The sequence below is a fragment of the Lissotriton helveticus genome, chromosome 12 (assembly GCF_964261635.1).
Source record: "Lissotriton helveticus chromosome 12, aLisHel1.1, whole genome shotgun sequence".
Lineage (NCBI taxonomy): Eukaryota > Metazoa > Chordata > Amphibia > Caudata > Salamandridae > Lissotriton > Lissotriton helveticus.
This window is the reverse complement of record NC_136073.1, coordinates 247298600-247311980: the sequence shown is the minus strand read 5'-3', so window position 1 is coordinate 247311980 and position 13381 is coordinate 247298600. Positions and strand designations below refer to the sequence as shown.

General features: G+C 46.9%; 1 protein-coding gene across 1 annotated transcript in view; it reads left to right on the top strand.

Annotated features, from left to right (window-relative positions):
* The window catches only part of FANCA (FA complementation group A), a 674778-nt gene that overhangs the window by 324561 nt on the left and 336836 nt on the right, over positions 1-13381 (top strand). Inside the window, exons 27-28 of the mRNA XM_078671408.1 lie at positions 3450-3546; positions 12882-13064. Of these exons, the coding sequence (XP_078527534.1) occupies positions 3450-3546; positions 12882-13064 (280 nt within the window). The remainder of the gene's footprint in view (positions 1-3449; positions 3547-12881; positions 13065-13381) is intronic.

Sequence of the window (13381 nt, the reverse complement as noted above, 5' to 3'; positions counted from 1 at the left end):
ATCGGCTTTGGCAGAAATCATACTGCCCCTTAGTTACAAGCACCAATGTAGTGCATAACGACTACAGACCAACAGGTCTGCCTGTCAGAATCTCGCCGTGGATCGGCATCGCAGCCCATACGGCTGCTCAATATCTCAGTATGCCTCATGGCCATAACTCCACACTTTTAAATTCAAAGGCAGATTACTGCATAATACACACACATCATCTGTTATAAACGGTACCAAAGCTTCAGTTATCAGAACAGGACCTAAGCATTTACCAGATGTAACTCGGTCAACCAAATGACAATTCAAAGGTCAAAATCAAAACCAAAATCAACAGAATTTGTCCATACCACAATGTGAACCAAAACCATGTCAGCTTACTCTGCTGACATTATTTCAAGAGCATTTCACAGCAAAAACTAATCTTTTATTGTCTAGCCCAGGTGTGTTGATAATTCCTCCCCCATGTTAAGCCCCCCTGGGGCCTTCGTTTCCATATCTAATATGTAGCGGGACTCCAACCTTCTGAGCATCTGTAACCTATTTCCTCCTCTGGGATTATCCACTACATAATCCACACAGAAGAACCTAAGTAGATCCCTATTGCTGTTGTGCTTGATAGCGAAGTGACGCGCGACCGGATAAGAAAAATCCTTATTCGCGATCGCTCGCATATGCTCGAGTATTCGTAGTTTTACCGGATTGATTGTGCTGCCAACGTATCTAAGTTGGCATGGACATACCAAACAGTAAACTGCGTGGTCCGTGTGGCAGGACATAAACTTCTGTATTCTCTTTCCCCCTTTGACACCTCTTACCTCGTATGACAATGTACGCCTACTGAAGGCGCAGGCCTTACATTTGCCACACGGGAAGAAGCCTTTGGTTTCATTCAGGGTCCCAGAACTCTTTTTCGTAGAGCTAAGATGGCTGTGGATCAGATGATCTCGTATGCTTCTGGCCTTACCAAAAGTGATCAAAGGAGCAGCTGGCAAATCTGGTCCAACTATCTGATCAGTTTTTAAAATGTGCCAGTGTTTATGCATAATTGCTCTTAATTGCCAGGAGTTAGCTGAGTAGGGGGTTATCATTCGAAATTGATTTGCCACATTCGACTTGGTTTTGGTCTTAGGTTCAAAAAGAGAGCATCCTGAGAGTCCTCTGACTCGATCAAGTGCACTGTTTAGGAGGTTGCGTTTATATCCTCTTTCAGAGAATCTCTCGATACTCTCTCGTGCAGACTTTTCAAAATCACTGTCTAAAGTGCAGTTGCGTCTCAATCTGAGTAGTTCTCCGTAAGGGATACTCCTCACTAATTTTGAAATGAAATGTTATAACATGCTGCTGCTACGCGCGTTTTGTGTGAAACACTGACGAAGGGAGCGCTCTCCCGAAACGCGTCTGTTGAATAAATACTGTTGCTGAGATTGACAGAACCCGTGAGTGCCTTACTTTGCTTTTAATCCCGGCTGGGATATTTTGGAGCAAGTGGAGCAGTTATATATATATATATATATATAAGTTTAACCAAATCAAAAATCTAGTATTTATACACACACACACATATGCAGCCTAAACCACCAAATAGCCTAAACATGCATTGTATTTTTTATTTAAAATAATACGTATCTATTCAACATTTCTGACATAGAAACATGTATTCTTCACTTGTTTCAACATAGCCTTTATTTTCAAAGAAAAAGGCAAGGTAATAGCAGGCAGTTAGCCCGGAGGCTTCATATAGAAACACAGCAGATTAAAACTTGCGCTGTGCCTTTAGGACCTCCAAGACCCATCATGCCTCACAGGTGACAGTTAGATCAGGTCTTGTTTATAGCTTGTTACACTGTGTAGTGATAATAAGGAGACAGAGTGCTGTTATAGATGATATTCGTACGGGGAGGGTTGTTTATGACTTTGATGAGTATACCCCTTGAAGAGAACTAGAATAACAGGTAAGTAACTTATCCTCCTCTTCCAGTCTTCCAGGGGATACTCATCAATAGTCATAAGCACTGACTAGAGTAGCAAGCCCATCCCCACAACCCTGCGGTCACAAGATAACTCAATGCATGCAGAGTCTGGAGCAAAATGGGGAGCATGCTAGGCCCTGGGCTTAGAGAAGGCACGGATAGGTGCAGACCGGCATGCCTTTGGCGTCTGCCGTCCTTAAATATCAATAGGACAGTCTGCACATCGCGTGAATGAAAAACTAGAACTCATGCTATCCAAAATAGCCGCCTTAGTGAGGGAAGGCCGGCCGAAGTAAAAATTACGGAGCCCAGCTCAAGATGAAATGGGTAAAGAAGCCTAAGCCCCCGATTTACTGTGAAACCCAGTTCAATATTTGCAATATTCCCTTCAAGACTTCTGACATCCGCAGAAATATAAAACAAATCAAGCCGATTCATACAGTATATAAAAGTAAAGTGCAAAGTATTTAATTCAATTTAATTGCATTCTATCAAAAAAGAATATAGGCACCCCACTCACCAACCCTTGACCAAAGTACACATTATGTTTAAATGTCAATAATTAAATTAGTGTTGGTATTTACATTATATTGTTGTCGTTGATTACATTAAAATAAGTTTATTTGAAAAGGAAACCAAAATATTAAATTCATGAACATGTAGTCTAAATTAATCCTAACCACAGCTTTATACCTTACTTTAAAGCTAAATGTATCACTTAAATTGTAATTAGTTTCTTTAAAAAGGCTAACACTGTACCTCTGGAAAAAAGTTCCTGGACTAACCCTCACCCTAACTTTAACTTTAAGTTTAGCAGTAATTAAACTATATGAAAAGTTATATTAATAAAAATATGCATCTTAAACGATATTTTTCCTTGCCGTTTAAGTCTAAGTACATTCAAAGTAACAGCAGTTGAACTAACTGTGTAGATTTAGGCAATGGGTCAAAGATATGGTATGTAAAAGTAATGGATTCAACGTTGGGGTACAGTGCCATCCAACGTCATTCAATGAATCATGGCACCAATTAATTGATTCTTAATGTTTATGAAATGAAAGTAATTTATTTGCATCAACTGTTTGTGTAACGTCTCTTCCTGCACTCTACATATGTGAGTTGGATGGTTTATTGAAGATTGCAGATTAATTGTTAATCCTGTAAACACAGTGGTAGCACAAAAAATGTTTTAAGCAAGATATAATGCTGAAAGGTAGATGTAGCTAGACCATTGAATAAAATGTGGAGCAGCACCACGTATTCTCTCGCAACACATGCACATAATTATTCTCACTTGCTTAGAAAGTGCTCAAGTACACGATCTGTCGAAATTCACCCTCTGCTGATGGTTATTCCCTATTGCACCCTCTTTTTGTGCAGTGAATTGCAATACATGGGACATGTGGTAATAACTACTAGAGCTGTATAAGGAATATATGATTTAAAAGGAACATTGAGGGATGCTCAATTAATTTTTTTCTGTTCTAGGTTTTGCACAGCTGCAGTTTCTTATACACTCTGCAAATTTCCATCTGTTTCGCAAGATAGTTTATCCAGCTACATTCCTCCAGTTTTGATTAAGAAGGTGAAGTAATTCACAAAAGAAATGTATTTTCCCTGATTGACCTAACTGAATTTAACTTACTCATTTGTAGAATATTCAAAGCTAGCTATATTTAGCTATGAGAATCCAGTTACTATTAAGAACATAGGACTCCGAAGACTAAGACTGTCCTGCACTGTTAATGTGTCGCTCTTCTTTTTTGTGAATCTCTGCAATGTAAAGCACACCGATACCCTAGGGTCAGGCCAGCGCTATATAAAACTTCTTAAATAAATAATATAAATGACTTTGCAGCAACATGTTTTTTAGCATTTGGTGTTTTTTCTAAAATCCAGTGCTTTGATTTATTCAACAATGAATGACTGAAAATACTTGATATAATATAAATAATATAACATTGACATTAATAATGACATTAATTAGCGAGGTCCTCACTCCCATCGTCAACACCTCCATCAGTACAGTCAACTTTCCGGAATCATTGAAACACCTAGCCACCAACGCCATTACCACCCTTCCCAGAGTTCTCAAGGAGATCAGGAACGACCGGACCAAAGTTATTCTTGTGGTTTCGGATTGGGCCGGAGAGTCTGGTATCCTAAGCTATTGAGCATGAGCATTGATCCTCTGATTAGGCTTCCTCTTTGGGAGGATTTTCTGTTGCAGCAACAGGGGAGGGTTATGCACCCGAACCTGCACACCCTCCTTTTTGAGTGGCTGCAGTTGACAGCCTTTGACTTTCCCCCTGAAGTCAGTGATGTTATTCTGGTAGCCAGGTGTCCCGCCACAAATGCGTAAATGTGTGCCTCTGGGACAAATATGTGGAGTGGTGTGCACCTAGGAACATCAACCTTCTTTCTACACCAGTTTCTCCAGTTCTACTGTTTGTTCTCTCCTTGGCCCAGCAGAGGTCTGTTGTGGGCACAGTTAAGGTCTATTTATCATATCAGCCATTTCTGCATTTTTGTCATTGCCTGCCAACCTTCTTTGTTTAACTCACCTGTTGTGTCTAGGTTCCTCACAGGGATAACAATGCGTTTCCTCCTAGGCCATTTATCTTGCCCTAATGGGACTTACATCAGGTTCTGGCATTTCCGATGTGTGTTCCCTTTGAGTCGATGCACAATTGTCCTTCTAGTTGCTAACTATCAAGATGTCTTTCCTTGTGGCCATAACATTGGCCAGGAGAGTCGGCAAACTACAGGTACTCTGTGGACTCTCTTCATACCACTTTTACCCAGACAAGCTAGTTCTTCTAACACATGCCTCCTTTCTTCCAAAGGTTACTTCACTCTTTCATGTAGGCCAACAGATTCCCTTGCCTACATTCTTTGCTCTGCCTCATCCTTCTAAGGAAGAGGAGAGACTCCACTGGCTGGACCCAAAAAGAGCGTTGTCATTCTACAATACTCTAACTAAAGAGTTCCAGGTAAACAATCAACTCTTTGTAGGGTATGTTGGAGCTGTGCAGAATTGGACCATTTCACTATGGATAGCGCTGTGCATAAAGATATGCTATGGATTGGGCAAGAAGCAACCCCCCGAGGGCTTGTGTGCTCATCCTACCAGAGCTAAGGCTGCGAGCACTGCGTTTGTTCGTGGAGTCCCTTGTGTGGACATCTGTCAGGCAGCTACGGGGGCATCTCTGCACATTTACCAGCACTACTGTCTGGACAGTCAGGTCTGTTGTGATGGGCACTTTTCCTGTTCAGCCCTGCAGGACATTTTGTGTGAATCTGTATAGCATACCCATCTTCAGGGAGGCATTGTTTGGTTACTGTGTTACCTCCGGTAACATGTTATGTGGTAGAGACTGGATATAGCTGCAAATTCCTTATAGATCCTCCCGCTATACGAACTCATTATAATGTGAGGGTCACCTTTCTAAGGGTCTTAGAAATTCATCACAGTTGTCAGTGTTCTTCCAGCTCTGCATTCCTGACACAGAATGTCGCAAAAAGACACTGACATCAGCATGCTAGGGTGGCACCTATATAGGCACCGTGCATGTCACATCCGGTGCAGACAACTCTGCTGACATGGAGCCAAACAACGCTATCTAACTTAACCAATATACCTCTGGTTTTTTTTTTGCTAAGAATATCTGTATCAGAAAAGATGAGCAAGGAAAGCAATCAGTAGGTAGAACACAAGGCTCGGATCATAGTCTCACAGTTGATGGTACTTTCTCTGCAGTAGAGTGTCCTGGGGACACCTTGTTCAGCTCCACACTCAGGTCAGACTTGAGTTCTGATAAGCACTCCAGCCTAATAAATACCATATCTTGTCTGGCTGCTGCTGAAAGGACACAGTGCTCCAGTAAAAAAGCCTTTGCTTATTATGGCTCCATTTAGTCCCCCTCATTGTCTTCCACATTGGACTGTTGTTCCATGTTGGAAATGGGATTCCAGACCGGCCAAGGCTTGCGCCAAGGTCAGGCAGAAACCACCATTCGCAGCCAGGGTAAGGAAGTCACCCGCCAAGACAACCCCTGCTCACCCCCTTGGTAGCTTAGCACGAGCAGTCAGGCCTATCTCGGAGGCGATGTGTAAAGTATGTGCGCACGCACCCACCAGCAGCAACCTCCAGACACAAAACCCCCCACAAAAGGAACTCCACACAAGGTATATATAAAAATAGCCTTTGTATTGAAAAACACATTAGATAGGAACACACATTTTACAATGTGCCAGAGGCACGGGCAGAATTTACAGGGGAACTATGTACAGGACAGGGCCATGGGACCACTGCCAGGAATATGCACTTGGTGGAATTGGCATTTAGAACACATAACAACCAGGAGCTTCATAGAACTAGCATTACAACCCACAACAACTAGAAGCAACATACATGATGCCCAGGATATTTAGGAGGGAAAGAGGACAAGGCACATAACCAATCCAATCCAATCCAATCCAATCCAAAAATTCTTTATTTCGGCCACATAGGCCATAAAAGAAGCAGTAAAAATACAAACAGATAAAACACAATATATACAATAAAACCAATTGGGCTGCAATGTTTAGAAAGTACAGGGTAAAATAAGTTAACCTGACATTTTCTTCCTTATTAGCCATGCTACCATTAGGAATTTAGAAACCGCAAACACAATGTGGCCCAGGGTGTTAGTTTTCAGGACCCTGTAAGCCTGTAAATAGTTCCTGAAGCCCAGGTTCCGGCATAGTGGAGCTAACCAGCGCCTCCTCGGGCTCCGATAGGCATAACAACAGAACATTATGTGCAGGTCGTCTTCATCCCTGGCTTTGCAGCATGGACAGAGCTTGTCGCCCCCTGACGCCCATTTGTAGGTAAAAACTTTAGTAGGGAGCGTGCCAAACCTCCATTGCAGGAACAATTTCCTCGCCAGAAGCGGGTAAATAAAATCCATAAAAGGTTCAAAGGCATACGAATTTTTGGATGCTAAAAAACGCCCCGTCAGAGTTCCGCTGTCATGTGCATTGGCCATATCAGCAAGGCTTTCATTCTTATAGAGTTGAGCGAGGGACTTGCGTGAAATCCTTCTACAGCCCTGAGCAGGATCGTCCCAAAGGTCAGGCAGTTTCAGGCTAGAGCATTCCGACTTGATGTATGCCAGCCAAGGAATCTTACCATTAACGTCCAGCCTCATGATGTGTATAAGGTCCTGCCTATAATGGTGCAGCTCATCGGTGGACCATACCCGGTGCCAGAACTTCATAGGTTTCGACCGTAGGTCCTCTGTGATCGACGGAATGCCCAGGTCGAGTCTTAGAGGGAGGAGTGGTGTGCCCTGCGGGAGAGCAAGTAAGCGTCTAAAGAAACAGTTTTCCACCCCTACCATAGCCTTCCCAGCTTTGTGACCCCATAGCTCACTGCCATACAAGGCAGCTGCCTTCGCCTGGGTCCTGTACATTTCAAGAGCCGGGCTAACAGGTTTAAAAGTAGATCTATTGGACACCCTGAGGAGAGCGCCCGTTAGCTGGGAAAGTTTCAACCTGGATCTTGCTACCTGAGAGTCCCATGTCAGATTTTCTTGTAGGGAAACCCCCAGATATATAAAAGTGGAGACCCTTTCAAGGCTAGTTCCCCCCAATTTTGGATTGGGTCTGGTCTTGGAAGGGGGGTTGAAGATCATGAACTTGGTTTTATCCGTGTTCACCTCCAACCCATGTTGTCTACAGAAGTGGCCAAAACCATCCACAATCCTCTGGATCCCCATGGGGGATTTGGAAAGAAGGAGGGTATCATCGGCAAACATTATTGCCGGAACCCTCCTTCCTGCCAAAACCGGGGCATCATTGTCCCCAACAGCGTCAAGGTGTTGTATGACACTGTTGATGTACAGACAGAACAGCGTCGGAGCCAGAACGCAGCCCTGTCTGACACCTCGGCGGACTGGGAATTTACCCGAGGGCTTGCCATCCCTCCCACACCTCACTACCGCAAAGTTGTTCTTATGCAGCCTAATGATGATTCTGAGGAGGTGGGGGGGAACTCCTAGCTTCTGAAGAACCTCCCACAACTTCCCCCTTGGGACCAGGTCGAAGGCTGACCTCAGGTCCACGAAGACCATGTACAGTCGACCTCCCTCTAGCGTGACCGTCTTCCAATACAGGAGAAGGAGGCGAAAGATTTGGTCCATGGTCGACGTGTTCTTCCTGAAGCCAGCCTGAAGGGGGCTCATGATGTCGTTGTCCTCGACCCAGTCCAGGAGATGATCCAAGATGAGGCGCGCAAAGACCTTCTGGGGCACATCTATAAGACTTATAGGCCTGTAGTTGGAAGGGAGCAGAGTAGAACCCTTCTTATGGATGGGCACGATCTCTGCCCCCAACCACGACTCAGGAATCGCCATACCTCCAAGAATAGCATTGAAAAGAATAAGAAGGTAAGGGCCCCAGATGTCCGGATGGTGCCTAAATAGATCCCCGGGTAACCTATCCAAGCCTGGCGCCTTCCCCACTGCTAAACGTTCTAGGGCGAGCTTCACTTCCCCCAGGGATAGATCCATTCCAGCCTCCTGAATACCCAAGGGGCAGTTGCAGCTCTGCAGCCGGGCAGGAACTAGTTTCTTGGTAAAGAGCCCCAAAGTGATCCTCCCAGACCGCGGAGGCTATGTTAGGCTCAATCGCTTTACCAAGATCCCTTGACCCATTATTTACTAGGGCCCAGAATTTCCTGGAGTCCCTTACTTTAAGGGCATCATAAAGATCCTGCCAGCGGTTCCAGTCCCACTCGGTCCTTGCAGCCGCCAGCACCGATTTATAGTGCTTTCTAAGGTCGCATACTTTGGTCTTATCTGACCCCTCTTTTATTGCTGCAACGAGCTCAGATTTTACGGCCCTGCAATCTGAGGTATACCAGGAGGGAACAGGAGTCCTTTTCTTTCGGATTGGGACTTCCGGATGGAGGACCTCGGCCAAGTCCCTCACTAAATCCTGGTGAATATTTCCCAGTTTCTCATGGAAATCTGGGGTTCTCAGTCCATTCAGGAGAGCATCCACTTCCATGAAGCTGGGGAGGGCCGCCTCATATAGTTTTTTGATGGACTCTTCCGAGTTCACCAATTTTCCCCACTTGACCCGGCGCCTATTTGTAGTGATGGTCAAATCCCCTGGATCATCCCCTAGACCGACTGGGGGTAGATCCGTCTTAGGTAGAGGACACAGGATATTTAGGCACAGGGCATTGTGGTCACTGTCTGACCTCTTAATTACCCTGAAGTCAAGCACTTTGGGCCAAAGAGTAATGTCCACCATGATGTAATCTAGCCTCGACTCATGGCCCCTCCTGTTGAAAGTGCACACTGAGGGGGTATCGGAGGGAGTACGACCATTACACGCCCTCAGTGCGCAATTCAGGGTAAGGGACATAAGTTGTAAGGCTAGGGGGGACCAGACTTTAGGGTGAGGAGAAGCTGAGGGTGGGACCCCCCAATGGTCATCCTCGGCCGTAAGGACACCATCCAGTAGTCCCTCCAGAGGTTCAAAGTGGCAATTGAAGTCTCCTCCAAGCACCACCTTGAGATCACCTGGAAGTTGGCCCAAGAAGGAGGCCAAATCATTTAAGGTAGGTGATTCATTTAGCAAGGGCACTGGACGCGAGTAGACATTGACAATGGCCCACTGCGTCTTGCCAGGCCAAATGAGCCGCACACACTGGATGTCCTGCGAATTCGTGTGGACCTGCTCCGCCTGGCACCCAATGTGACTCGCGATCCAGATTGCCAAGCCACCAGATGGCCTCCCCCTGCCAGCCCATTTGGCAGGGATTTCGAAAATTTCAAACCCTCTCCTGGATTGAGCGGCCCTCGCCCAAGTCTCCTGGAAGAGGAGTATATCGCCTCCCTCTACCAAGCAATCCCATTCCGGAGAGCCTTCCTTGTTCTCAATTCCTGCCACGTTCCAGGAGAGAATTCTCAATCCAGGGTCAAGCGGCAGAGTGCCATAACACATCAGCAGCACCTTCAGAGGTGCAACACAGAATAACTCTCGGGAATCATATTAGCATGAGCTCACAACTTTCAACAGGCTAACTGGCCTCTCTGGGGCTAGGACGCCCAATGTCGCAGTGTCAGGACAGGCTGCAGGTAGCCATGAACAAACCTACACGTGGCAGCTGCCCACGAAGTGCTGGGCAGCTGTAGATGATGATGAGGGGGCCAACGTTGCAGGCTCTGAACAATAAGGTATTTGGTGGAGCCTCTGGCTCGAGAACACAGATGCGGGGGTTGAGCCTCGCAGTCTCTGAGGACAAATGCTATCGGTGGGGACTCGGGGCTCTGAGAACAAACGTGGAGGAGTTGGTGGAGTCCCTCTCGGGGGACTCGCGATCGAGGATTGCCCCCTGAGCCTCTGGGGCTCCGATTCAAATAGGAGGAGTCCCTCTCGGGGGACTCGGTATCAGGGGAGGCCCCACGGGCCTCTGCGCACCCAGGCACTCGCGCTGGAGGGGAGGGGCGGGCACCGGCAATGTGCCCCGACGCCCCTCCTCTCCTTCCATGCACTCACCGGTCTGACGGCAACGGTGTCGCGGCGTCCTCTCGCTCTCCGGGGCTCTCCCTCGCTCTCGGGAGCCCCGCGCGGGGGGCGGCGGTTTCTCAGGGGAATGCAGGAGCGCGGAGTAGGCGCCCGCCGCTTCCTGCCTTGTCGCGCTTCGTGGGCCGGATTCAGAATCTCCTCTGGGCGACGGCCAATCACAGCGCGGCCCGGGGAGGACTTCACGAGGGGTCCCGGGCCAGCGGCGGTTACCTGGGGGGGGGGGTGGAAACGATGATGGATAGGCTCCCTCGAGAAGCAATTGAATAAGGGATAAAGAGAGGTAGGCACTCGCTGGGGGTCCAGGAACCTTCGTGAACCGGGGCAAATGCCGGGCGGGCACCGGCTTGGCAAATAAAGCGCTCTCAGCGCTAGGGCAGAAAGGAAGCGCTCCCAAGCGCTAGAAGGAGATAACCAGCGCTCCAAACACTAGGCAGGAGAAAAAAACGCTCTCAAGCGCTAGGGGCCAAAGAAAAGCGCTCCCAGACGCTAGGGCAACAGCAAGCATCAAAGTCCTTCAGGGGTCCAGGACCCCAGCAGTCCAGGGGCTGGGCAGGGCCCAGGGAGGCAAGCCTTCCCCCGGGCCCAAGCAGCAGCATGCCCCTGGTAGATTCAAGTTGGGAACAAGAACATTTTAGAAGAGGTCACAGCCTATTTTTATACATGAGATTCCTTTGTCTAAAGGTGCAGGGTGGGGGAGAAACCAGTCGCAGCTGGTTTTGGGAGTACTTTGTTTTCCCCAGCCACCCCTTTTTATTCACCACGCAGGCTAGGGTCTTTAGTCGCACCACAGGGGGCGGAGCCAGCATTGTGTGGGAAAAGCCCAGCCCTATTCAGGACCCAGGCGCAGCCCCTCACTCACATCAGCATGCTAATCTCTCCATTCACCACCGGGACAGACCCACACAGACTTCTGGAGCCAGGCTCCCCAGCCAGCTTCAGCCAATCACGCGCCAGCATACTTACTGCACACGCACACCCATGTCTAGAAGTGGCACTTCCACACTAGCACACACACGCCGCATACATCATCACGCAGCATTCAATCACACGCGTCCGCACATACCAGACTCGAGCCTGTACCCCCTACGCATCAAGAACTACCAGGGACACACACACATTCCCCATGCATTCCTATGGGAGGGCAGGCCTCTCTCACCACACGCACTCAGAGTGGGAATCACCATCCCCAGGTCACATATAACAAGCAAAAACTGCAGGGGTGGACCTGCCAAAAGGGCCAAGTCCAACATTCCCTTTCAGACACCTCTCCTTAAAAGTCTGGACCTCTGTTGACGGAACACCACTAATTGGATACAGCCTCTTTCTGTAGTGCTCAATTACCCTTCCTGGGCCTCCCCCTGCCCACAGCAGTGGTGACCTCATATCACCCAAAAAGATGAGGTTTGAAAGAGTAACCAAGTTCTGGTGAATTGCCTTCAATTTAATCAGAATTTGCTCATCAAATGCCTACCTCTCAAGTGTTACTGATGTTGAGCTTACCATACCTCCTCCAATGTACTTCAATGGCAGTGACATGAGTGGGGGGCTCTAATGTCCTAGCCACCACTTTTTTACTTCACCTTAAGTTGTTAGTGGGAAATTATGCAGAGCATTAAGAAACTCCCTGCTCCTATGCTTTTCTCTGTGGTGGGTGGGCGGTCAGGCCCGAGAGCTCCTGTGTATCACAAAGGCTTGCTTCAGACCTAGTCCCTCCAGTCGGGCCACAGTGTAACTGGTTGTAGGCACATTACTGTAGGTATTAGCATTCTTCAGAATGCTGAAGCTCGGCCAAAACATTACGTAGATTTAGTTCACCTAACCTAATAGCACTAGGTAGAGCCAAATGGAAGTGATATCAGCTGCCTTAGATACCCCATGGATATACTCCGTGTAAGAGTGGGCACTCTTGGTGCCCTGCTGTTCCTCTTTTTTTGCTTGTGCCCACAAGGCAGCCTTGGTGCCTCACTACTCTGCTGTGGCCCAGTGGTGGAGCTGAAGCAGCCGTAAACATTGCAAAGATTGCAGATGACCAGGTTATTGGGTTTAAACAATTGTACATCTAGATAATGGAGTTTTTCAAAAATCTGGATGCTAGTGGACTCAGCCATGTGATGTATGTACCTGCAATTAAAGTTCTGTATTATATTGTGGCCTCTAAATGTCATTTCCATAATGTGCACAAACTGACATATTGTCTGCGGCTTCAACCTGTATTAGTAAATGCTTTATGCAATAGAGAGTAAAAAAGGATTTAACATTACTGTGAAGCATTTCTGAGTGGATGAAGCTGGTGAGTAGCTAATCCTTCCAAATTCAAGCATTGCAATTTTTCTTCAGATCTGGCATGCTCTGCCACGTGAGTGCTTGGAGGCTCGAGGAGTGTGCTGTGATGAAGAGGCCCAGGATGCTACTGATTCATGGAGAAGCATGACCGATCTTTCACTGAACTGGAAAAAAGCTGCCCAGTCATTGTGGAAGCAGAGTCTTTTCTCAAAGCTTCTCCAGTTAGAAATATTCCAGGTAAATATTTATGCTTGCACCTTGAGAACCATTGAAATGCCTCTCCTCGTTGTATTTGCCATCCCAAGTGCTCTTTTTTTCTCCTGCAGAGCTCTTCACATTGTTTCTGAACCGGGGATTAGAGATTGGAGTTATCAGTTTGTAAATCTATAGAGCGTTGTATGCATCTGAATGGTTAGAGAGATGTTTGCCTTAAGTAAAACTGAAAGGCCAGGACATGTTGTGTTGTACATATCTGAATGGCAAGGGAAGACTGGCTTTGGTATAGATTTAAATGGTCTAAGAGGTTCTATTGTATGAACATTGGATTGGAAGAG